General features: G+C 36.4%; 1 protein-coding gene across 5 annotated transcripts in view; it reads left to right on the top strand.

Annotated features, from left to right (window-relative positions):
- The window catches only part of MOCOS (molybdenum cofactor sulfurase), a 229,537-nt gene that overhangs the window by 23,020 nt on the left and 181,689 nt on the right, over positions 1-24,828 (top strand). For all 5 annotated transcript variants that reach the window (XM_062610979.1, XM_062610982.1, XM_062610978.1 and 2 more), the window contains exons 2-3: positions 11,166-11,255; positions 13,980-14,046. In XM_062610979.1, coding sequence (XP_062466963.1) covers positions 11,166-11,255; positions 13,980-14,046 — 157 coding nt within the window. The remainder of the gene's footprint in view (positions 1-11,165; positions 11,256-13,979; positions 14,047-24,828) is intronic.

The following is a 24,828-nucleotide window of genomic DNA, read 5'->3' as shown; positions in this document are numbered from 1 at the left end:
GGAAAGGCTGTAGTTTGCTGGTGGGGGGGAATCATTCCCATTTTGGTATTTGTAGAAGACATTTGGAGGGCAGTTCTTAGAAGTGAATGGATCTGAAGTGAAACACATAGAACCAATTCCATGCAGAGTTAGATGCATTCTTTGTGTTACTGGATTGGAACAGTCTGACCAAAATTTCTCCAACCCTCCTCCCCTTAACTGTTTGAGTTTTGGATACTCTGATTTGAAAGGTGGTGGGGCAGATTGAGACATCTGACTGAACCACATTTAAAATGAATGTGATCTTGCAATTGTTTGAAAATCAGGTCTTTCTTGATTAACTTAACTGTAACTAAGGACACAAATGAGGACACCCTAACATACTGATTTTAAAATTTTTTATTTAAACAACTTGATTTTTGTGCTTCCTTTGCTTAGTTATAATATTTTCCCTTTAATTTTCCAACCCCCTGATCTGCACCTTGGTTTTTCTGTGCTCCACTAGGAACCTTTACTGTTTCAGAAGGTGGTTTTTATATATTTAGGTGTTTCATTTTTAGATTTCCTGGGTGATCCTTTTAGTGAAAAATGATTGTGGAGTTTTGCTAGAAATAAATGGGAATTACAAAGTAATTGCATCTTAATGACAAATAAGTACCTTTAAAATGCAGATGATAAGAACCAAACATACTACTGTTACCTTAAACATACATGATTTGGGGGAATATGGTAGTATTATGCCCTCAAACACAAATTGAACAAAAAAGGAGAAATTTTCAGGATATAATTAGAGTGGATTACAGAAACCCAGTAGTATTCTATCATGTTACTTCTAGTTAGGTTTTTAGACTAGCAAGTCTGAGAAGTAGTTGAAAATGAACACTACAGAAATTAGCTCTGAAATATTAGCAAATTACTATTTTCCATTTATAATAATACTGTTATTAATTTGATCACTCATTGTCACAAATAATGTTCACCTCACTTACAGTTCCTCTCCATCCTCACTTTCTGCTACAGATTCAATTCCTGAATTTCTTAGCTTGCATAACTCTCTACTTGCCACCTGACATCCTTTGCCCATGTAAGAATAGGTGTATTCAACAATCTTGTGTTTTGTACAGTGCTGGGGGAAGTGGTCTATAGAGAACGACCAAACTTTATCATAGGTGGGGAACTCTTACAACTCCAGTACTTCAGTGTGGTTATCATAATTATGGAGGCTCTGGATATGAAAATGGTCCTCAAACTCAGTATCCAATCCTGTAGTAAGTTCTGGAGGCAGAGTATCCTATGTGTGGGTTTACATAGATAGTATTTAAAAGTATCTTGTGTCATAAACTGAGTAAGATATGTTTTATGAACGTTGTGTCTGGTTTTGTCATTTATTAAAATGTAGAAAGATTATACAATTTGTGGGGGAAGACCTTGATTTTTAAATGCATAACATTTTCTCATCTGCATTGAGACAATATGTAATAGCTGGTATTGTGACAGAGTTGTGGTTTTTAAACTCAGAGTTCAGAGATTAGGGTAACTGAAATATTTGTTTTTCATACACAACCTTTTTTATTCATTCTCAAAGCTAGTCTAGTGTTAATGAGGCCATTTGTATTTAGTACTTTGAATAATTTATGTTGAAATTATAATTCTCTTTCATTTCTAATGTCGTTAGTATTGAAAGAAGCCCTTTAATTGAGAGGAATTATACCATGATTTAGCGAAGCACAGCAAAATATTCTTTTGGTGTATGGATACAAAATTGGGATAAAGTTGTAATTGCTTCATTGCTGGGTCTATAAGAAAAAAAAAAGGAGCAAATGCAGAGACCCATTTTTGTAGGCAAAAGTATCCACTGGAATCTCAAACATGAAATTCTGTTCATTTATATCAGTAATGTCTGTCTTTTATTGGATTTATGATACTCATATATTTGTAGTCTCTTAGTACTAGCATAAATTGGATTAACTTCACAGGTGCCCCAAATCCTCTTTTTATTTAAATACAAAGCATCCTCATTAACCAAGTTAAGTTGCAAAGGGGAAGAGTAGTTGACTGAATGGACTTGCATTGAACTCAGCACTAGAACTCAGTTCCCTGTACTGGAATTCTCTAGTGAAGGCAAATTTATTCAAGTTAGAAGCTTGCCTAACTGTCTTCAAAGATACCCACCAGTCACTGTAGTTAATGTGGATATTTTAGATACCTTTTTTTTTTGGTCTGTCCTATTTGGGTTAGAGGGAAGGGGCACTTAAGATGAAGTATCTTTAACAAAAGAAGCCAAGCCTTGACAAAAACCCACAACTTTGGTATGTTACCAAAAGTTCGTATTGTTTTTGTTGAGTGTTGATGCTGTTCTGTAGATTTTAATTTTGAGATGTTAATTTAAATGAGACTGAAAGCAGATGTGATGGCTTCTAGGTTATCACTTTGCCAAAAGTACCAAAATATACAGTTAGAGAAGTGGTAGAGAAGAGAAAGTGTAAAAGAGCTGTAAGGGAAGTCTCCAGATTCACATCTGCTTTTCTTATGTTCTGCTACAAGAAGCAACATGAAAACACTAATTATCTTCTTAAGGGAATACTTACATGCATGTATTTGTATACCCATCTCAGTACTACATACACAGGCATATTTGTGCATATTTATAAATAAAGTTGTATAATATATGCTTGGAGGAAACAGTCACCTGGATGTGCTTCTAGAGTAATCCTTTCTTTGATGTAACTGACTCTAAGTAAGCTGATTTATGTCATTTTCAGATTCCATTGCTGTTGCTTATGTTATTATAGCACTCCTACTCCTTTTGTAAATTTTAAAATTATTAAAAATAACATTATTTTTATTATTAATAAATGTTCTCTTTATTTATGATATAATACAATTTTAATAAATTATTTAAAATGCTGCACTTTTTTAATTGATGCCTGGACTTTGAGAGGATGCGTGCATACCCCAGAGACTGAAGATGTGCTGTAGGCATTGTTTGAGGAGATAGCAATATGAGAGGCCTGGTATTTCTTATTCAAGAAAGAAGTATTTCACTCATTTCAAAGGTCATTTAAGATTCTGTGTGGATCATAACTCATGGTTTTAATGTGGTCTGGAATCAAAAAGGTAATCATTGCTGTATGTTTAGGAACTGCTGATTATAGTGGATTTGTTAATGGTTTAACTCATACAGAGTTCAGCAGAGCCTCATAATTAATTCAAAGGCTTCGAATCAGACCTTGATGCACATTCTTATGTTTGAATGGAGATTGCTTCTTTTCCTCAGAGGTGAGGTCTCTGTGACCTGAAGGTAAAGTTTTGCTCTGGTTATTCCCTGTAGTCCAGCTGGAAACTCAATTAGACTTGGCTTGGGCTCCTTTTGATTCACTGGACCTTGGAAAAGACTTTTTGTCCCATTGCAGCCCTTCAGATGTCAGAGAACCTGATCTCTAAAATGCTAATGTCTGTACCCAACACAAGGTAACATCTCTTGAAGAGCCACAAACTCCTCCTCTTAAACAGCTGTAGAGCAGTATCCAGCAGTAGTTTTTTGTTGTTGAAAGTCATATTCAAAGAGCAAACTTCCAAAAGTTGTGCCTCATATTGACAGTTCCTTAGAAAGAGGGACATTAACTATGTACTTGTGCCAACAGCACAAGTGATTTTTAGTTTTCGTTTAGTAAGCTGTAACATGCTGGACATCAGAGAAGTTAAAAAAAAATGCAGTAGTTGGAAGCTACATGCTGTTATTCCTGTTAAAAGCAGGAATCTGTTAGGTAGGATTTCTCTCACATACTGCTGCATTCAGGCCTAGTCATTAGGAAGCTGGTGTTTTCTTACTTTTGTCAGAACTAGTTAACAAATCTCTGCAGTTGTCATACTGGATTAAAAACTGTGGTTTGCTGTAACATTATTTTTTGTTAAATGTACTTTTTCATTCTTAGCACATTCCTGGAAATGGCAGTTAAAGGCTTTGAATTTATGCTTGGGAAAACACTTAATAAAGGGGAAAAAAGCTGTAGAAACTAATTTAGGTCAAATATAATAGGGTATTAACAGAACTTTTATGCCAATATATAATTACCTTCTTATTGATTTATTGACATAAATGTGTTTGTGTCTGTTAGATTTTTTTTTTTGAGTGAGACTTTTTTCTTTTTTTTGTACTGAAGTATTGCACTGTTTGTGAAGGTATTAGGAAATTACAGTCAGTCCTGAAAAAAATTACCAAATAATTCTCATTTCTAAAAAAATCCCCAAAAAAGAAATAAATTTATTTAATGAGTTGTATTATTGATGTCTTTAATACAATCTGTGAAATTCAGTAAAGGTAAAGCAATTGAGCATAATCTTATCATATAGATTGGTCTGTTTATAGTTGAATAAGTTTCACTTGTGGTAACAGCTTTGGATCAAGTTACTACAAAGTAAAATTTAAACTGGCTTGCTGTGTGGGGAATTAGTGCCAAAAGATTTTATGGTGGAATAACGTTTAGATTAAGCCAATACGTATGCACTGGAAAAGCCTATACCTTGGTTTTCATGCATGCTTACTATCTCCCTAATAAAATCTCACTTCTTCTCTGTCATTAAAATTAAATTCCCACAATACATAGCTTGTTTGATGAGTGTATTTACCAGTTGTAACAAAGGACAGCCTACTGTGGGCCAGGATAATCTTCTCAGACTTCTCATCTTATAAGAGTGGGGTTTTGGCCAGCAGTCCTCACACCCTTGATTTTGTAGTCTTTGAATTTACATCCAGTTTCTACTTGTAATACGGTTCGTTGGTTTTGTATGTTTGTCTCTGACAGATAGTCCAAATTCATGCTGAAGGGAAACTTTTATTTGTTGCATATCCTTGAAACTGATCTTCACTATCTGTTCCTGGCAATGGACTGTTTGCTGGATGCTATCAGTAAATTAAGTAATTGTCTGTGGGGAACGGTATGTGAAGAGGCTCCACTAGAAAATAACTACTACTGGTTTGCAGCAGCAGCATCTTCTCTTTGCCAGAAAAAGCCAGCAGAAGGAGGTACTGTTGCATTTTCCAAACAAGGCATTACACCTCTTCTTGGCATCAGGAAGAAATGATGGCTGGGAAGTACTTCTGTAGGGCCTCAACAGTTGGGTTAACTGACTTTTTGCTGCCTGTCATTCAGCATTTACCAGTTCTCATGCAGGTGTTTAATTATTGCTATGGTTGCATGTTGAACCCAAGCCTCTAGCTCCCAGGAGCTCATAGTGATTTGAGTATTTCTGTGTAGCAAAATGAGTTTTAAGGGAAAGGGGAAGAAAAGGGTTACTTTTCAGTTTTCTTTTATTTTGAACTTAGTTTGTCTTCTGTGTTTTTGGAAACCATAAAATCTTTTAAAATGCTTCCTATACATCACTGCACATTTCATTTGATGTATTTTGCAGTGAATATTTACAGTCACTAATTTGTCCTAGATTTTATGTGAATCCAATTAATTCAGGTCACAGAGAAAGAAATAGAACTGAATAGAAAAGTCAGTTTCAAACGTTATCATGGTATGTTGTTGTAAGCCTGTGGCTGTTTTATGGGAAGAATGGGAAGAAAAGTAGAGCAGGAAAATTCTACTAGAACATTTATCTAATGACTGCTATTATAAACAATTATTATTAAGATTCCTTAAACATCACCTTTTGCCATCATGTTTTCTTCTCCAGTGGAAATTCTGAGTACCTCTTTCCTTCTCAAAAAACAAATGTTTCTGTGAAAGCTTCAGCAAAATCAACAAAAGTACTTTCCAGTTATAGAAGAACAGGGAAAATGTTGTTTTTCAAGTCTTCTTTTGTTTGATTAATTGCATCAGAGAAAAATAAAAAAATAAAAAGGAAACTGAGAGATGGCAGTGTCTTCACTAGGGAGGTATGAAAGCTAGTTTCAGTTTGGGTGAGTTACAGTTGTTTAAAGACTTGCGTAAATATGAATCACTTGTGATTTATATTTCATCCAAAGGAGATGAGACAGTAGGCTGCAGTATGTTATTCACATGTAGCTGAGGTACCTCTGATTCATGCCTATAAGTAAGGCACCAGCTGGTCTCACACAACCCATTAGTATCTGTGGAAATAACATCACTGACTATAGTCAATATTTAATCACGACCCAGTAAGCAAAAAGTGGGCACTGAATAAAGCAATGTCCTACAGGTAAGCCAAATGGACAAATGTGGTCTCATTTAGCACAGGAGCTTTCAAGTGATGAAATTTGAAGGCATGCAATTTTATTTTCGTAGCTGTGAAAGATACGTTTCATAGGTTTGGATGTAACTTCTTAATAAATGTGAAATCCTGCTTTATTTTCCACTCACATAGGCCTCAATATCAGCAAGCTGTAAACTGTGAGCTGCAAGTAGGGGCTCGTGTTCCTAAAATAGTGCCAATGCTTACTGGAATAACCCTAGCCACCTAAACGGCTTTTATGGAGTCAGTGCGTCCCTGCTGAGGAGTACAGCAAACAAAGAGGGTGTATGGTATCGACTGTAAACTATTTCAATGTTCTGTTGGCTTTGCTGTAGGTAATAATGCAATGAGAGCAAATAATGGAAGCTAATAACGTGGAAAAAATAATGGGAACCTATTATGGATAAATTTAATTGCACATTTCATGTTTTGCTTTTTGTAATCAGTCCTTCAAGTCAAACACTAAAATGCATTAATTAAACACTATTTTCCCACAGAACTCAGTAACTTGTTAGTGGCCCTTAAAATATTAATACCATTACCCAGGTTGTTCGCAGTCCAGTATGGATCAGCATTTGGCAGTCTGGTCAAGCTGTGATTACTTCAATTAATGAACTCAGTGGACTGGCAGTGGGAAGCAGAATGCACCCCATAGCTGCAGGCTGATCGCTGCATTATTCACCAGGCCTGTAGCAACTAAGTTAAATCATGCTGAGGAGCAGTGTCTCCTTAACTGCATATTAACTGTTCAGGCTTGGACACTATGGCCTTGTCCATGCCTATGCTTTTGTGGTCATTTGAAGAGTTCCCTGCCCCTAAGCAAGGAAAATCTTGTCTAGCAGAGCAGGAGTGTTTAGGTGAGAGGCACATTATTATATAAAACATACTCTGGTTTAGATAGCTTTTGTCTAAATTGATGCCAAACAGGAACTGAAAGTACAGATAACAATATTCATTAAATGTTTAATCCAGAAAATATCCAATAAAAGTAAATCTCAAGCCGTATTAGAAGGACTTTTTTTTTTCTTTCAATGTACTTCAGCAATGGGCTTACAGAACCAGAATCCTTATCTGTCTGCTGTCTGTCCAGTGTGTGGGCATATCATGCCCTGTATCATTCTGGGATTTCAGGAGCTTTTATAAAGGTTATATGTATTACATAGCTAAAGCTATTTTTGACATTTAATTTAAGAACATCTCTGGGAGTACCTAAGTTCTTATGCAGTCAATGGAAAAAGGGAGCTGCCTCTATAAAGGGTATCTGACTTGGATGACTAAAATGACCAGAAGCTCCCAATGTGATACTACCTGTTAAAAGCTCACTGCTTGTCCAAATGATATCGCTCTTGTCTACAACTTCTGTAGACCCCTTTTCTCCCTATTTTGTGTAGACCCCTCTTCTCCCTATTTTGTCACTTTTTGTTCTTTTGCTTCTAGAGTTCTGGTGTATGAAAATCTCATATTTATCTTGTGACAGAGAACGCTTTATTTTGCCTTCAGCTTGTTTTCATACAATCTATTTCATACTGGTTTTGTTAATATTGCTGTACTTAAGACATATACTGTCTCCCCAGGGCATTGGCTGTATCTACTTTCCAAGTAATATTGTGCTATAAACCTACTGAATTGTAATTATATCCTCCAATCAAAATTCATGACACTGTACAGTTGTTGCATTGTAAACTGCATTTTTCATTTTTCCTTATGAAACTTTTGGCAAGGAAACTGTCAGCCTGTAATCAGCCGGCCTGCATGGGTTTACAGGCGGGGTGTGAAGAGGGAGAAAGCGTACTCTTATCTGCTGCGAGGCCGTTGCAGGAAGTGCTTCCATGGCCCCTCTGTGCTCCTCCCCATCTAGACAATCCTCTTGATGGTAGGCATATGAATAGTTTAATAATTACTAAAAGATTTAATAAGGATGTAACCACCTTGTTCTACTCTCAACTCACCAACGATGTCTTCAAATTTCTTCAAAGTCAGGTGGAGTCACCTTTTATGAAAGTGTGTTTTTGTCAGAAGCAGGTATTTCAGTTCCAAAAGGTAGTAGTTTCTTTTATTTTCCCAGTAGTTTCTTTTTGCCTTGCATGTTTTGCAGGCAGTCAGACTATGTACAGTTGACTGTTCTCTCCTGGTCTTAAACTCTGATTTTAAAATGCTCCAAATTAAATTATCATTTATCTTTTTTCATTAAGAGATAGAAATGTTTAGTTAAACTGAATGGTCCCCTGGCATTTCTAAGGCCCTATGTGCACATGCAGTCAAGATTTACAAAGAGCCAAGGCAGCCACACAGAGATGGCAGATGCTTTATTAAGAGGTGAATTGTAGCACAGAAAGAGAACAGAAAGCTGGGCTGGGGTTTTCTTCAGCAACACCGACTGGCCTGCGTTGGTTTCCAAAGAGTTCTCCATGTAAAATTAATCTGCAAGAATATTAGCATATGAATATTACAGCTTATGAACCAATACTCTTGTTGAATAACTTTCCATAACTAATGCCGACACACTGAATGGTTTTCGATACTCCTATAAAAAAACCTGCTTCTGAAATGTGATTTTATCAAATAGTTGTTATATTACTAGATCAATGAAGTCAGTTACATATTCCAAACATAATGGTATGTAAATTAAACTAAAAGTTAATTTTACATTTTCCCTGAGCAACAAAGTGACGTCCTGATGGATTTTCATTTTAATTTTCTTGGTAGATCATATTATATTTTCTTTCCCCTGTTACTTCCCGTAAACAGTATAATTTCATATTGCTGACAGCATATATACTAAATACCACAGTGAACCAGGGAGAATTGTATTATTCTGTATATACTGACAAATCTCTTTGGTTAATGTGCATTCAATAAAGTTAAAATAGCAAATGTTATTAAACTAGGGGAAAAGCACAATGAATGTTATTAATGTTCTTTGCCAGTGTTATGCATGTGCCGCGTTTTTTTCTTTCCTTTGAAAATAATAGTTTTTTTGAAATAAGTAAGAAAAAAGCCTACTGAATGAAAGTGCAATAGCAATAAAGATATTTGTTTCAGCACAGTCTCAAATTATAAGAGAGCCTATTTCTTTTTGGGGGACAGTGGAGAGAGGGCATTAAATGCTGTTCTCCATTTCCAATTAAACAGCAGCATTAAAGATGAAATAAAAGTTTAAGAATCAATATTTTTTCCTTCCTCAGCCAGATGTCCCCCCATATTTTTGAAGTCATATACCCATAGGAAGAATTTAAAAAATGACCACCTGCTTATTTTACCTCCATTTCACAGAACTGAAATATTGTCCTTCATAAGGAGTTATGTAACAAACCAAAATTGAAAAACCACTTCAGGGAGCCTTTAGCTAAAGCTCTCTTAGTCCCCATTGCCTCACAGGAGCGTCAATCAGTATGGAAAGTGCCCATCCCCTTGTCACTGAATGGTTTGTGTTTGAGAAGCCTCAGCCAGGTGTTTAGTTTTTGCTCGTGCTGTAGTTGTGTTATCATGTCAATGCTGTCAAACTCATTGACTGATCCTTCCAGCCCCAACTTCCATAGGCCTGGAGGTATCCCAAAACAGTGGTTATCTGCCTTTGGAGGAGTATCATGAGATTGTGCTTGTGGTGCCCATAAGAGCTAATGAGCCAAATGGCATCTCTGTGGGCTTTGTTGAGAAAGAGTGTTAGCTGGGATTATTGCCTTCAGTACAGCAGTCTTTCTGCCCTATCTGTTGCTCAGGGCTGCCTCTTCCCTTTCTCAACTCTAAGCCTGCCTTTCCCAACTCTTCCAGCTGTAACCAGTGACCCTGGGTTGTTTATAGCCATTGAGCTGGGCCCCGGTGTTGGTGTTCATTGCTGTTACTCCCGCTTCAACTCCACCTCATGGCAGAATTTTGTGCCAAGCCATTAGCTGCATGGCAGGCCCTGGTCTCAGCACAGCCTTGGTGAGCATATGGCTTGATGGAGGAAGAGTGGCTGTCCCTTTGCTGGTGTCCCCTTTCTGGCAAAGGACATGCTGCTGTGCTGGACAGGGCTGTCTCCTGCCATGATGCAGTATGTGTCTGTCCCTTCAAACCCCCTGCATTTCAACCATGATTGGTTTTATCATTAGCACTGCCTCACATTTTTACCAACTGAATCACTGCTACAGCAGCATAATATATAATAATGTGTAGTTCCAAGTGCCAGGGCTTCTCGTTTAAAGCTTAACTCAGTTTTAAATCCCTTTGGAAAGGCAAAGCCTTTAAAATACTTAATAAATTCTAATCTTAATCATATTCATCATTATTAAAATTTGAAATAGGTTGAAATACTTAAGGTAAGTGAAATGAAAAAACTAATAAAGGGCATGAAACACGCTGGAGAAATGGAAGAATAATTGCTAAAGATTAGGAAATCTAAAATGACCAAACATGAGAAAGCCTTCATTTCCAATAAGCATTTATTTAAAAGTTTTGCAATAGCTTAATAATATAAAAGGAGATTTTAAAAATGAATTGAATGTTAAGTGCAGCAGAGTGGCAAGAAATATTTAAATCTATCAAAACTTAAACTAGTCCTGTCTGTGGGTTTCATGCATGATTTAAGCCTTGTCAGTTCTTGCGAGAGTTGATTCATTTGTCATCAAGGAGACAACACTACTGTTGTTGTTATTAATAATAATTATTACCGTAGTGGTAATCATAGTTTTCATAATTAGTGCCTAGGACTAAAAAAATACTATGGCTGAAGACAATAGATTACTTAGTCTTATAGAGGCAGAACAACAAGATTTTTTTCTTCCAATGAATATGTAATCTAAACATGAAAGGAAGGACCTCTTAAAATATTTTGGTTTCAATTAAAAGTTCTAAAGGTGCAATTGAAATGTCAGGCTCTATTGTATCCTTTTTTTCTTTAATGTTAATGTGCAATTGAAATGTTTTTTAGAGCAGGCTCTATTGTATCCTTTTTGACTTTTTGAGTGGTGTACTTTAAAAATCTATTAATTTTATTTTTATTTTAGGAATTACCTACCTTGACCATGCTGGTTCAGCACTTTTCCCAGAGAGTTTACTTAAAGCTTTTACCGATGACCTCAGAAATAATGTTTATGGTAAGTGCAAAACAGGGTTCCCATCAGCCTTCTCAAGTTTCCATCTAAATAGATCAAAACCATGCCTCTTGTATTGTTGGAAGAGTACTTCTGTGGGTATTTTAATGCTGCTACAGAGCACTTGGAAGACCAGTGATTCTGTAAAGGAGTCATAGTTCCTTTACATTACCCTTGGCTTTGCTCTTTGGTGGTCAAGGACGTGTCTGTATTGGTGAATCAGAAAAATCAAAGGGAGCATAACTCTGCTGCCCAGGGGTTAGGGGACCCTGCTGGGGTAAACAAATACAACGTAGCTCTGAGAACTCTTTGTTCAGTCTTTTTTTTTTTTCTCCCCCCACAGAAAATGCAATAAAACTAATTTCTTATGAAAGGACCAGAATCCAGAACCACCCCCTTCTCAATGAGAGTCATCACAGGGAGCTTATACTGTGGCTTAGTACAGAAGGAAGCTTAGCTAAAAGATGCCAAGTGAATTGGTGCAGGGAATAGGTGCTATACCTCTCCCAGACTATTAGACTGATGTGCATAATCACAAAAAGGATGTGTATTGCCAAAGCAATCTTGTACTTTAAAAAGTGAGCAAAAATATCTACAGAATTGTGTAGTATCTTGGTATAGATTTAGCTATTGCAGCTGTGAATGTGGACACTTTAGCACCATCTATAAGTACTTTGTCCCTAGATCCTCTACTTAAACCTTTCATCTCTTTCTAACATTATTATCTAGCTTTTGCAAAGAAAGGTTGGACCAGATGATCCTTGTGGTCCCATCCAGACTGGTATTCTGAGGCTATGAGCTAAGAACCACACACTGAATGTGCTTTCATACAAAGGCAGCAGCATCCATTGTTTAGGAAATACTGTTACTGTATGAAACAATTTGCATTAGAGTGATACATGCTGAACCAGAAAAAATATATGCTGTTCAGTATTATCTATATATTCTGTTACTAGTCCTACTGAAGAAATCAAGATTTCTTACTGTGTTACTAATCTATGGGCTATGTGTCTTTTTTGCTAGTTTTGTGTCTATCTTGTGCTTCCTGATACCCGGAGCAAAGGGTTTCTTCACTTAGAAACTAGATACAACTGTTTTAAAAGAAAACTGTTCACTGAAGCACTGGCACACTTGAGCTTATCACCTGGGCAAGCCACTTGATACTTCTGGGTAGTTTTAATTTTCAGGGTGCCATTGTACTTGTCATTTCCCTCTCTTTTGTTTTCTGAATGCTGGGAAGGCCAGGATCCAGAGTGTGGATCTGTTCCACTATGAAATAGATGTTGTTCTTGATAGGAATAGGTTTTTTTGCTGTTACAAGATACGTTGATTCGATTACATTCAAAATCTTCTATTCGAGTACATGTCAGTGCTATTAAAATTAATGTTCTGTCACTACAGTCATTGTAATGTGGAATGTACGCATTCTGATTCTAGTTATTTCAAACAACATTGGGCTCAACCCTTACGATAAGTAAGTGCAATCTGTGGCAGAAAAATAAATTAATTTGTGAATGAATTGAGTGCTTGTAAAAAGGAATAGTAGTGCTGCCAGTTCAGAGCAGATTTGCATAGTACCTATAATGCTATGGGAGAACAAACTATAATTTCTAATACTGCATTCATCTAAAATGATAATATGAGCTCTAGTATGGTCAAATCTCTTTTTTTTTTTTTCAGTTATATCTCTGATATGCTGAGGATAGTAAAGAGTTAATTTAAAAGATGCAGATGTGAGTGAGGGGGGTTTGACTTCCAGCTCTTTTTATTTTTTATTATTCTTGGTGCTAATCCACAGGCTTGAAGAAGTGCAGTTTAGCTGTTGCATGTGCAAATGAGGGAAAATAATGCAAGTAAGAGAGATTCTCACTTCTAAATTGAGAATATTTGAATTGGAAATTACAGAAATGCAACATCAGACATGAAAAGTCTAAGTATTAGTTTTGGGTTTGAGCTCTAAATTTATTATTCTTTTCAACACCTTCACTCAATAACTTTCAGCAAGGTGATTTTGAAATTTTCAAGAGTAGCTAATATTGTAGCCTACTGATGAAACTATATTAATATAGCTTTTTTTTTTTCTTGTTGTCTTTCCAAACTTTTTAGGCATGTTCTTTGAGCATTTACTAATAGGAAAGTGTGCTGTGCCTGTGTCGATATTGCTGTAATCTTTTCTGCTCAAGAAGATAAATTCACGCTGTTCTTATGTGCTGTCTTAATTATTAATACGTGCTTGTGCTGAGCTGTGCTAAAGTGGCTCCTAATTTTGCAATAAAACTTATATTTTCATGAGCTATTTAAATTTCAGACACTAAAAACACCAGGGTTAATCCTGGTGTCCAACCAGGAATATCTGTTATCTCTAGATGCTGTCTCTTCTAAATTGCTTCTTAGCTAGTGTGCAAAATATATTTGTGAATGTGTATTCTGTCTGTATTTTTTCATTGTATGTTTGTGCATATGCAATTGTGTTGGTTTTTTTTTTAAGGGAACTATCTAAGTATTAGTAGCTGAATTTTCAAGGTCTGTCATAATTGCTTTCTTCTGTTATATGTCCTTTCTCTTGACTAACCACTCAAAGCAGCTTCAGGGCATTGCTGTGAAGTATGTGTTAAATCTTTCTTTGTCATCTTTTCAGGCTGGCTTGGTGTAATACTTTCATGAAAGAAAAAATTAATAGCAAAAATGTGATTAATGATTAACTTCCATATCTTTGTTGTCTCCTAGGCAACCCTCATAGTCAGAATATCAGCAGCAAGCTGACGCATGACACAATCGAGCATGTCCGATACAGGTAGAATAATCTTTCTTTCAGATGTTGCACGATGCACTTCACAGTTTTCTTTTTGATTAGCCTGTGCTGTTTTGATGACTTTAATGAGAGGTCATTTTCTGAGGGTCATCTATCACATCTAAAGAAAACACCTCACTTATTAAGCACAAGGTACTTGTACAATCAAGTGTTGGACAGTCAGTTCTTTTTCTCCCAGATGCCCCAGTTCTCAAAGTTGTGGAGTTAAATTAGTGCTGTAATATAAGTCTACGGTTTTAATTAAGATATAGAAGTTGCAGTCTCCAAAGTGATTATTGGTAAGATGCTGTGGTAAGATAGTAAGATGGAACAAAATACAAGGGCATAGTTAAAATTCAGATGAAATTAAATAAGTTAAAATGGCTTGTGAGAATTTATAAAAAGCTTATGGGAATGTGTACACTGTTTAACAGCAGGTACTTCTGTTGGAGTAATAAAATACCTGTTAATGTAATTTTAGTGTGATTTTTAAGAGCAAAAAGAAAAAAGGTAAAATTGAGTGTTGGGGCTTCTGTGTTTGGCAAGCAGGAGAACTGTATCTCTAAATAAGGTATTCCCCTGAAAGTTTGGGATAGAGTATGCTGAAAGTACAGTTCTTGCCATTAGACACCATGAAGAAATATACAACTTAGGTACTTTGTTATTGGTTTTAGGGGGTTGTTTTAACTAACTTGCTATTTTATAAAATATGTCTTTATTGAAGGACATGCGTGATTTTAGTTTGTTTGCCTGCTTTTAATGTCACTCTTTGTGCATAAAAGAAGTGTCATGGATTCCTCTTTGTTTTATCATCTTTCTTAAAAGCAAAGATTTCTCCAAAACACATTACAGAATTCAGATCAGTAGTGATGGAGCTATGGCATTGTAATGTTTATTGTTGTAATGAAGAAAATGTGTCAAACACCTTTCTGCTGCTTTTTATCTGACTACGTTTTTATGAGGATGTGAAAAAAACCCGAGATTTCTAGCTGGAAGATGCTTCTGGCTATAACCTGTTTTCACCTTCCCACCCGCACCCCCTTCCAATTTTCTCGAGAACTATTTATTTTTGCTTCTTCTGCAACCCTCTCAATATGCTTTGCAGGCTGACAACCTATTAATGTAGGGCCAAATGAAATGAGACTACCTATAAGGAAGAGCTGTTTCCAAAAGCAGACACTTATAGCCAGGTACAGCAATCCCTGCAGCCCTGCAGAGTCTCCTGAGCCTACCTGTGTGCTCACATGCAATGTTAGCATTCTGGTTTTCATTTACTCTCAGTGGTATTTCAGTGTTGCCATTTCATCATTCTTCTTATGAAGGCACAGTAGAAAGTGTAGCTGTTTCTAGAATAACTACTATTATACTCTGTTCTTCATTTTTAGGGAGTAAGGAAATAGACTTTCACCATGTAACAGATTACTCTAAAAGGGCTGACATCTTCATCTTGTTTTGTATTGGATCCTGCTCTAGAAAAGATTAGGACTTCTATAAGACAAGGATGCAAGATGATAAGAATCAAACCAGAGGGTTTTTTTTTTTGGTTGGTTGTTTTTTGTTGTTTGTTTTTTTCTTTTTAGGGAGAAAAGCCCCCTGCATCCAAATGAACACCTTTAGTATTGCACATAAAAGAATTTGTCACCTATCCCTATAGAAATTCAGTAATTATTCCTCAATAAAAATTTTAAAAGCATAGTCATCAAAAAGTCATACTCATAAAAATTCAGGAAGAAAATGCCCCCAAACTAGTCAGTAAGTCAGCTACCTAAAAGGCAATAAAAGTATATTAAAAATCTATATTTCCATGCTGTTGGAGCTAATCAAAATAAGCAATACGGCAAGAGAGGGAGACAGACATATCTGTCCTGCTTCACAGTGCATAGACTGGATTTCCTTAGTGAAAGAATAATTTAGTGGCTAGTTTCAGAAATCTTCAAACAAATAGCTTTCATATAAATCTGCTTCTGGCACATGGCTGCAGCCAGAAATATGGCTTTTTCCAGTGTTTGACTCCAACATAATATGGCTTTTTTTTTTAAATAAGAATTAATTTGATTTTCTGATGAGATGACACAAGCAACTAATTAAAAACAAACACAAAGCTTAATTTCTGATTTATATTAGTCAATATTGGTGATAGTAGCATCAGAATAGACTTTTTAGTCTGGCAGTGTACACTGTTCCACAGTACAAAGCTGTATTATTCGGTTTTGCCTTAATATTTGCTTGGTAGACAGAATTGACTATTAGAACATGGATTTGCAAGAAAAGAACATAAACGATTAAACATTTGAGTCAATGGATGTTTTCTATCACTTAGGAAATTACAATAATCAAAGCATCTTACCTCTTGATCAGCTGAAGTACAATAAGAGTAAAATAACTATTTTATTCTTAAAAACATTGCTTCTCTTTACTTGAAATGACCTGCAGAGATATTTTTAACATTGTGTGTATCTCTACTTAAGCATGAGTGATTCTGAGAAGAGGAAGCAAGAACTGTAGCAAACCTTACTAAAAAATATTAAATGTATGCACCAAAAGTTTATAGATCCTTTTTATGACTTTGCTTACAGATGTATGGAAATGCCACTGCTCCACTTCCATAGAGCTAAAGAACAGAGCTGTAGTACCTCCTTATGATGCTGCAGATAATGCAACTCAAGAATTCTTTACACTGAGTATTAAATAACCCTTTTCCCATATGGAAGCATTTTAAAATGCTAGCTTTCTGCATATTTTAAAACGTTGTCCTTGTAGATTTTACAATATCAAATTATGTAGCAGCGTCTTCTAGCCAGAGCCAGACTGAAGTTTTAGTGTTGTTTTATGTTTGTGGTGCGTTTAAGATATACAAGAGGACATTTTTCATTTAAACACAGTTTTGTTGAATTTAATAGAGTTTTAATGTCCATCCTTGAACTTTTAGGTACTGTGATATGCTAAACTTAAGCATACTTTGCGAGTTCAAATATATATTAAAAAAGAACCCACAAAATTTCAACTAAGATTTCACTGCCAGTCATCTAGTCTGTGGCAATATGTATCATAGAATATTATAGAATTTTCTCATTGAAGCCAAAAGGATTTGGCATTGACCTAAATGGGATCAAGTTTAAATATGGAACCAAAACATATATTTCTATAAATGCCTCTCTCAAAATATGCCATCTAAGTGAACTGTAAGAGGAGAAGAATCTCTGTAGCCTGTGCATACAAATGAAAAAAGGTGCAGTGGGCATATACAAAATGAATGTAAATGGTTTAGTATTTTAAAAAGTATTTGCTTCTGTGGTAAAACACATAGGTGATACTGGATTTTGCTAAGGAAGCAGTCTTATAAATTCTGTTTGCAATTTCATTTACTTTGTATTTGTACAGAACATTTCATGATAGCAGGGTAAAGCTTTACATTTCCTCTGTAAGCATCCTACATTGCTTATGAAATAAGTTTCCATTCCAAGTCTAATATTTTTTTTTATTATAACATATTCTGAAATGGTGCTATGCACAAGATAAGATTTTATTTTCTTTTATTCCCAGTTTTAAGCAGTTCTGTGTCTGAAAATAGTAACATTAAAACTGGTACATACATGAAAATTGGTTGACCTTTCTTACACAGGAAGAAATAGTAGATACAGTATCTGCTTAGTATTGATTTGTCCTTTGCAAAGGTCATCAACGGGAGACCATACAGATGAGTGACATCTGAGTGCTGCATCCTGTCCTCCTTAATGGTACCTATCAACTCGAAAACCTTGTTTCAAGACTGGGATGGTTCAGCCCTTTTGCATTCTTGTTTTACAGTACCATTTACAAATGATGTTTTCCTCATCCTACTGCTCAGCAGGGCAAGTCTAAAATACCACAGTCAGTGAAGTCTAGCAAAAGGAGTCAGTGCTCACCAGGGTGATGGCTTATTCTGTACATGGCACATGGGAGAATCATTAGAGGTTAATTATGAATAATGGATAGTTTTTTTGGAAGAGCTTGATGATAGGCAAGAGGGATAAACTTTTTCCTCATGGTTCATGAAATGATTTTATGTCGGTGTACAATGAAACAATACCAGTGTGCCCACAGTGAGCTGGCTGATATCGCAACTCCATGCTCTGTTATGCACTGCACAGCAACAGAGCAATGTCTTTAGTGCAGGTGCTTCTTGTTTTCTCCTTGGCCACACCTATCCTGTTCTGCAGCTGTAGGAACCTTTTTTTTTTTTTTTGGTCTCCTTCTTAGCAGTAAAAGGAAAAAAGCTAGTCAGGTGAATAGGAAACTTAAAATGAAGACAAAATTCTCCATTTTATAGACAGTTGTTTTGAGGAGTCAATCCATTAATTTAGGTTGGTTTATTCTTTGCAATCCTATGCAAGGTAGTAAAAAGCTTCTGGACAGGGTAACAGGGACTGTTATTTTTTAATTAATTAGGAGACTGGTTTAAGGACCAATGAAATCAGTCTGTTTTATTTTTGAACTTTACTCCTGGATTTTTCTCTCTGTTTTACTAAACTCATTAACATGATAAACTAAAGCTTTAGAAAGGAATTTGTTAATACCGTTACTCTTCCAGTAGTCAGTTTTATACCTTCACAGTTTGTATGAAGAGACTGCAGTAAATAAAAGTTGTGTATTGTGGTCATGCTCTTTGAGTAATCTCTGTTGCAAAGAAAGCCAAATCTGGAATGCTCCATTTAATGAAAGAAATAAGTATTTCAGTAAAATAAATTAAAAACTGGAGGTCAGGATTGCTACTTTATAATCACAAAGGATTGAATGCTTCTGGGCAGTTCTGAGTTTAATTTGTATGGGTGCTTAGAGGGTGTTTTGCAGAGTTCTGAAAAACAGTGAATACAACCTTTAATTATTTTCCTTCCCAACTCAGGAAAAAACCTCAGGAATCTGCTTTTATAATGTGGCTGTGACAAAGAAGCAATGGAGAATAAGTTTAAAAGCAATCTTGCTGTGCCATTGCTCTCTAAATAGCATTCAGAGTAGGGAGAGTGGTGCAGGCTTACTTGGATTTAGGCCACCATCTCAGCTCATATTTTTTATGTGCACATAACATTGCTGCCTCCTCAGCTGCTCTTTTTGGCAAGGACCTGATGCCCTCTATGTCTGCTGGGAAGGCTGGGAGAGGGCACCTAAGGTGATGAATGAGCTCTTCCAATTGGAGCAAAATACATTGATAAAAGTAGTGAAATTTCCCCAATGCAAATTCTTCTTTTCCCTTATCTTCAGTTCTTTGTCTCTTTCAGGGTTAATATGGAGGCTTTTTTGCCTCACAAGGCTGTACAATACTTGCAGATGAAACACAGTGTTTCTCCCTCTTCTGGATTTGCAGTTACTTCCTAAGAAACAGTATAGTGAGACACTGGTCTGTGACTTTTCTGGGAACACTTGTTGCCCGAGCTGTTTAGTGAGTAGACACATAGTCCTGTTTAGCTGTTTGGAACACTAGCCAACTCCAGGGGAATCTGACAACTTCATTACTGGCCTAGATGATTATTTACATTCTAAATAAGATGGAATATTTAGCACAAAAATAATTTCTGCCATCCCCTGTGTGCACCTGTTTGTGCTTGACAACTTTGTTTTGACTGCTGTGTGCTTCTGTTTCTCAGCATACTTATATAGCGTTGAAGAGGTGCTTCATTTGTTCAAGTCAAGAAATTTTGAATTCCATCTTGAGTTATGCATATTGTACAAAATTCAGCTGATTTTTTTTCTCTTGTCTATTTTTTTTCTGAAGACTTCAGACACCTTTTGTTTTGCTCCACCATCTGAAACTGACTCAATAACCCTCTACCAAGAATCGCATGACAGATGAAAGTTTAACCTAAGACTATTGCCTTTTATGTTATATTTACTATCATAACCCTGGGAAAGACTAATTCATCCATGTTTTTAGAAGCACTGAGATAATTTTTTACTGCACCTTTTTAAAAAGTCTCTAAGAATCTTTCAGTGAAGTTAGCAAATCCAGTATTGAGCTCTATTTTGAATCTTACTCATTTCACTTATAAAGCAGTCTGAATATCTGTTGTTACAATTAAACTGTTGAAGAGACACTACAGCATTTCAAAGGGTGGCATCTGTGTCTCAACGAATCTGAAGTTTCTGGTGTCACTTCTGCTAAAAGGCAGATCTTTTTGCACAAATCCTTATACTTGCTACCTGCACTCCACCTTGCTGCAGTTTTAACCAGCAAACTTGAGTCCTTAAAGGATCATCATTTGCAGTATGAGTCTTTTCCCCATCCAAAAGCATGTAAATTCCGACTACTTACTGTTCTGTTTCCTCAGCTGTTTGGTACTGTTCTTGTTACTCTTCATGATCCTATTTTGATTTTTAGCACTTTAAGCAGCAGTATCCACTGAAATGTTTTTAGTATAAAGTCCACATAAGTGAATAGCTATTAGTGTTGCTTGTATTTTTTATCATTATGAACAGGGGCTAGCTAGTTCATGGCATACTATTTACATTTTGAATTTATATATATATTTCTAAACTATTGGTTAACTTCTGACCTCCTGAATTTAGTGATATGTTCAGGAGCTTCAATTATTTCTCCAGAAGCAGATAAGATCTTCAAATAGTAGTAACCTTGGGGGAAGATGACTCTGCAGTGTTTGAGTGATTTCATTACATTTTTTTCCTTTTAGTTGTGATGTTGCCTGAGAATTATCTCTGTCCCTATTATATCAAGTGTTGCTGTGGCTGCCTTCTCATCTCTGATAATGCCATTGGCTTTTATGTGTTGTTGTAGACTATGTGTAGCTCATCCAGTCTTCTTGCAGACAGACAAAACGCATTTACTTTTCCAAACAATGGCACACACCTTCAGGTCTCTCTTTCTCTAATGAGCAGGCTATTTATGGTGTATCCATGCTAGATGTTGTAGTCCTAATGCTGGTGGATTTTTTTTCTGTTTTGCTGCCCTCTGCAACCTTTTGTCTTGCTGCAAGTCTCAGTTAATATCCCACATCTATTAGTAGTGGTTACCTTTTTTTGTCTCCCCTCAGCACTGAAAATCCACTTGGCCACAGGCAGATGCCAGCTAGCTTTGTTCATTAAATATGTAATGGCTGCCCTGCTGAAAATTTGAACCTTTCTGTGGCAAAAAGCAAGGCAGCTGCCCAGGTCATATGTTAACCAAAGGGACTGGAGCCTGGGGAGTACTGCACCAGCAGTGCTGAGCAGAAGAAACTGACAACAGGGAGTGAAGAAGAATGGGCGGTGGTGACTGGCAAAGGGTAATGATGTGGTGCAAACCAGCCAGCTTAGCCCGAGCAGGAATGAAATGAGAGTGTGAAGTCCCAGTAAGGATTTTAGGAGGTTTCAGGACAGCCAGGTCATAAACGTATCTGGGCTAGTATGGTTCAAGAGTATGGAAATGCATCGAGAATGAATCTCCTTTCCTGCTATTACAGGGTACTTTTCATCTACTATTGGTGATCTTTTCCCACTGGGAGGGATAGAAAAGTCTCTCTTCCACTGGATCCTGCAAAATCAGTGTTCTTTTGTTTCTGCACCAGAAATTTTTGTTGCCTATAGGCTTTTGTGGTCTTTTTTACCTTTACCACCTTCTGATGCATTTATGTAGAGGAGGCCTGTCCCGTTCACCCATTTTTGTAGGCTGAGCAAGATAAGCTCCTCTAGCTTCTACTTCCAAGGTGTACTCTCATCCCCCACCCCAATCTCATTGACCCTGTCTCTGGGCTTGTTCTGGATTGCCTTCATCTTTCAAAAATGTGCAGCCAAAATAGAATGGGGTTGTTGAAGTAAATCCTACAGCATGGCAATCAAGACTATGATAATTAAAACAGACGAAAAGATTCATTAAATGTAGGTGTGGCCTGATCAAGTATTCTGGGTTCTAGGAGAAGACAAAAAGTATTGTAAAGATAAGGAAATGGTAGTGGCATTTCAAATGAATAGGGGAAACCTACAGGCACAATGAATTTCCTGGTTGAAAGAAACTACCTCTTTGTGGGGATTCTTCTAAGATATGATAAATTTGTTGGAAGATGATTTGTCATGTTTGTTTTTGTTCTGAATTTTCATGCTAGGCTGAGAGTGATAATGTGGTCCATAAACTGGTTGATACTGATATGAATGGAGCAAAAATGAAAGAAGACCATGAGATTTTGTACAGGGAAGTGTTATGTAGGAAACTACATTGACTTGAAGGAGAACAAATTATTTGATTATCTTGATAATTTTGAGCATCTAGTTTTTTGAAGCTAAATACACTAGTTTTCATTGGTAGTTTAAAAATATGCAACAAATAAGTGCCTAAAACTCAGAAAGACGTTTGTAGTATATGTTGGCAATATTAATGAGTTCCTTCTAATTTTATTTATTCTTTCATTTCTCTGCTTATTTCATTCAAGTTTCTCACCTGTTTAAAACTTTATTTCTAACAAGAAAGTTGTAGGCAAAGATGTCCTTGAAATTAAAGGGTGCCTAAGAAGCAGCATAAGTCATGGTAATATACAGGAATATGAAAGATAAATGAAGCAACACTTTGAACAGAACTATCTTCTTTATATTAAAGTTAAAAACATCTAATGAATCCAGGTTTAATTTGTTAGATTTTATTAGTATATTTGATCTGTGTCAAGGAAGAAGAAAATTGCATCATTCGTATTGAGTGCCAGTTCAATAACATGTTGCTAATACTTTAGAATTTATTGCAATCTTCTGGATGGTGAGACTGTTTAAATGAGTAAGATGTGTATACTTTGGATTTTATGAAGACTCCCTAGGCTTGTAGTGAATCCAGTGTTCACAGTCAATAACGTTCAGAATAGCTTTTCAACACACAGGCTTTTCTCAGCCATACTATTACCACTTATTTTAGTTTGTGTTTCTTTACCTTTTTTAAAGGTTTTTAGTATTTCACTAGTTGTTTTTTTTTACAATACAGGTTACACAATAAGGAGTTTCTAGAGGTAGGAGTCATTTCTTGGAAAATCTGTCTCTGTTCACATACCAGATTTTTCTGACTTGTGAGTAGACTATGTATGAAAACAGTGTTGTCTTAGAGGAAGTGAAAGAAACCAAACCACCAAAAGATGAAAGATGATGAACAATACTAAAACTGACCTCTGGAATATAATGCTGAGGCTTTTGTGCTAATAACGGAAGCACTGTGCTTTATTGGTGCAAGGCATAATCGTAGTTGATTTTGCCCTGCTAAAAAAATTTCACTGACATGTTGGTTTCAAAATCCAGCTGGAAAATCCTGTGTGGTGTCTACTTGGCCATCTCTAGGAGGCTGGCTCTCTGGTGAGCCTTATGTGAAACCTCTAGTTCACTTGCTGTCCATTCAAGTTCCTTGCAACAAGGATCTTCCTGACAATAAGAGTTTGTTTGAAGATGCCTACAATCTTGCTTTAAATCCATAAAAGCTGAAGGTTTTTTTTATTTCACACAGATTTTTCTTCTTGTGGAAAGTGAAAACTAGAATCCAAAATGTTCTGTTAGACAACAGCTGCTCTGCTAGCCTTTCAAGGCTGGAAACCGTTTAGTCCCACACTGGTACACTGCAAATCCTGTAGTCCCCTTGTACAAGCCTATTGGAAATTACCTATCTGGTCTTCCAGGGACAGAACAGTGGGCCCCATATATTTAACTTTAATTATGCAAAAATGCTGAATGTGAATTCTGTTAATATCATACACACAGTATAATGTGATTTTCTTAGTAACATACTTGGGAAATGTTTCCACCCCTGCAAAAGGTATTTAGGAATGATTCTGATCACTTTATCTGAAATCATTTAAGAACACATTTCCAGTAACTGTATTACAGTCTGCCTTTTTAGCTCTTCAGGTATTACCATGCTTTCAAACTTGAGTGAGATACTACAGACCTCTGAAGTGTGGCTGAGACAGTGTGTGAAGGCAGTGACTGAATCTGGGTCAAAACAGACCTCCTAACTCTTCTTAGTCATGTTCCTCCTATGTGAATAGTGTGGTACAAGTGGATAATTTCTGCACTATTGTCCATGACTGCAGCATAAACTTTGCCTATGTTTATTTGTGATGAGTTAAACACGTTACCATAGTAAATTGAAAGGACTTTGTAAATTTGTCAGCAACTGGTTACCTTATCTAAGGAGGAAGCCTGAACAACCATGATATAGATCAGGTAACCAAACTTGCCTGAGCCAAAACAGGTAGGAGCAGTGCCTCTCCTCCCTCTTACTTGGCAGATATAGCTGTTCAGAAGAAATAGGGAGGCTTCCCCCCCAAGCTTTCCAGTAGCTCTTTCCAGCTGTCTTGATAGTTATCTCAGTAAATGGGATGCTGTTTCTTCTCTTCAACTCTCCCACTTTCTTCTTCAGGTGGGAGAAAGTTTTACCATCTGCCAGCCTTACAGGGTACAGTCTGAGCCATATGCATCATCTGAAGACAGTGCACAAGGGTAAATTTCTATCAGTCAGTGAGAAATCCTTGCTGTGTGGGATATAGTCCACTAATGAGTATAATATGCTGCTTCATCTGTAAGGAAAATAGTGTAATGTACTTTGTAGGCACAGGTACAAGCAACAAAATTCTGTACTTTTTCAACACTTTGAACTATACCTGTGAAAATTTAAAATCAAGGATACATAACATAACTCACAGTAGCAGGTTAATGCAAAAGACTTCATCTGAAAAAGTGTAAAGCATTAACAAGCTGCTCCAAGTTTATCTGACCATGTTTGCCTATTTAAACATCCAAATGGGATGAGATTGCTATAACAAATAGTACTGGTATTTAGCATTTGTAATGAAC

The sequence above is a fragment of the Pezoporus occidentalis genome, unplaced genomic scaffold (genome assembly GCF_034315485.1).
Source record: "Pezoporus occidentalis ecotype Australia unplaced genomic scaffold, CSIRO_AGI_Poc_V1 ctg15, whole genome shotgun sequence".
NCBI lineage: Eukaryota > Metazoa > Chordata > Aves > Psittaciformes > Psittacidae > Pezoporus > Pezoporus occidentalis.
This window is presented reverse-complemented; position numbering and strand designations above follow the sequence as displayed.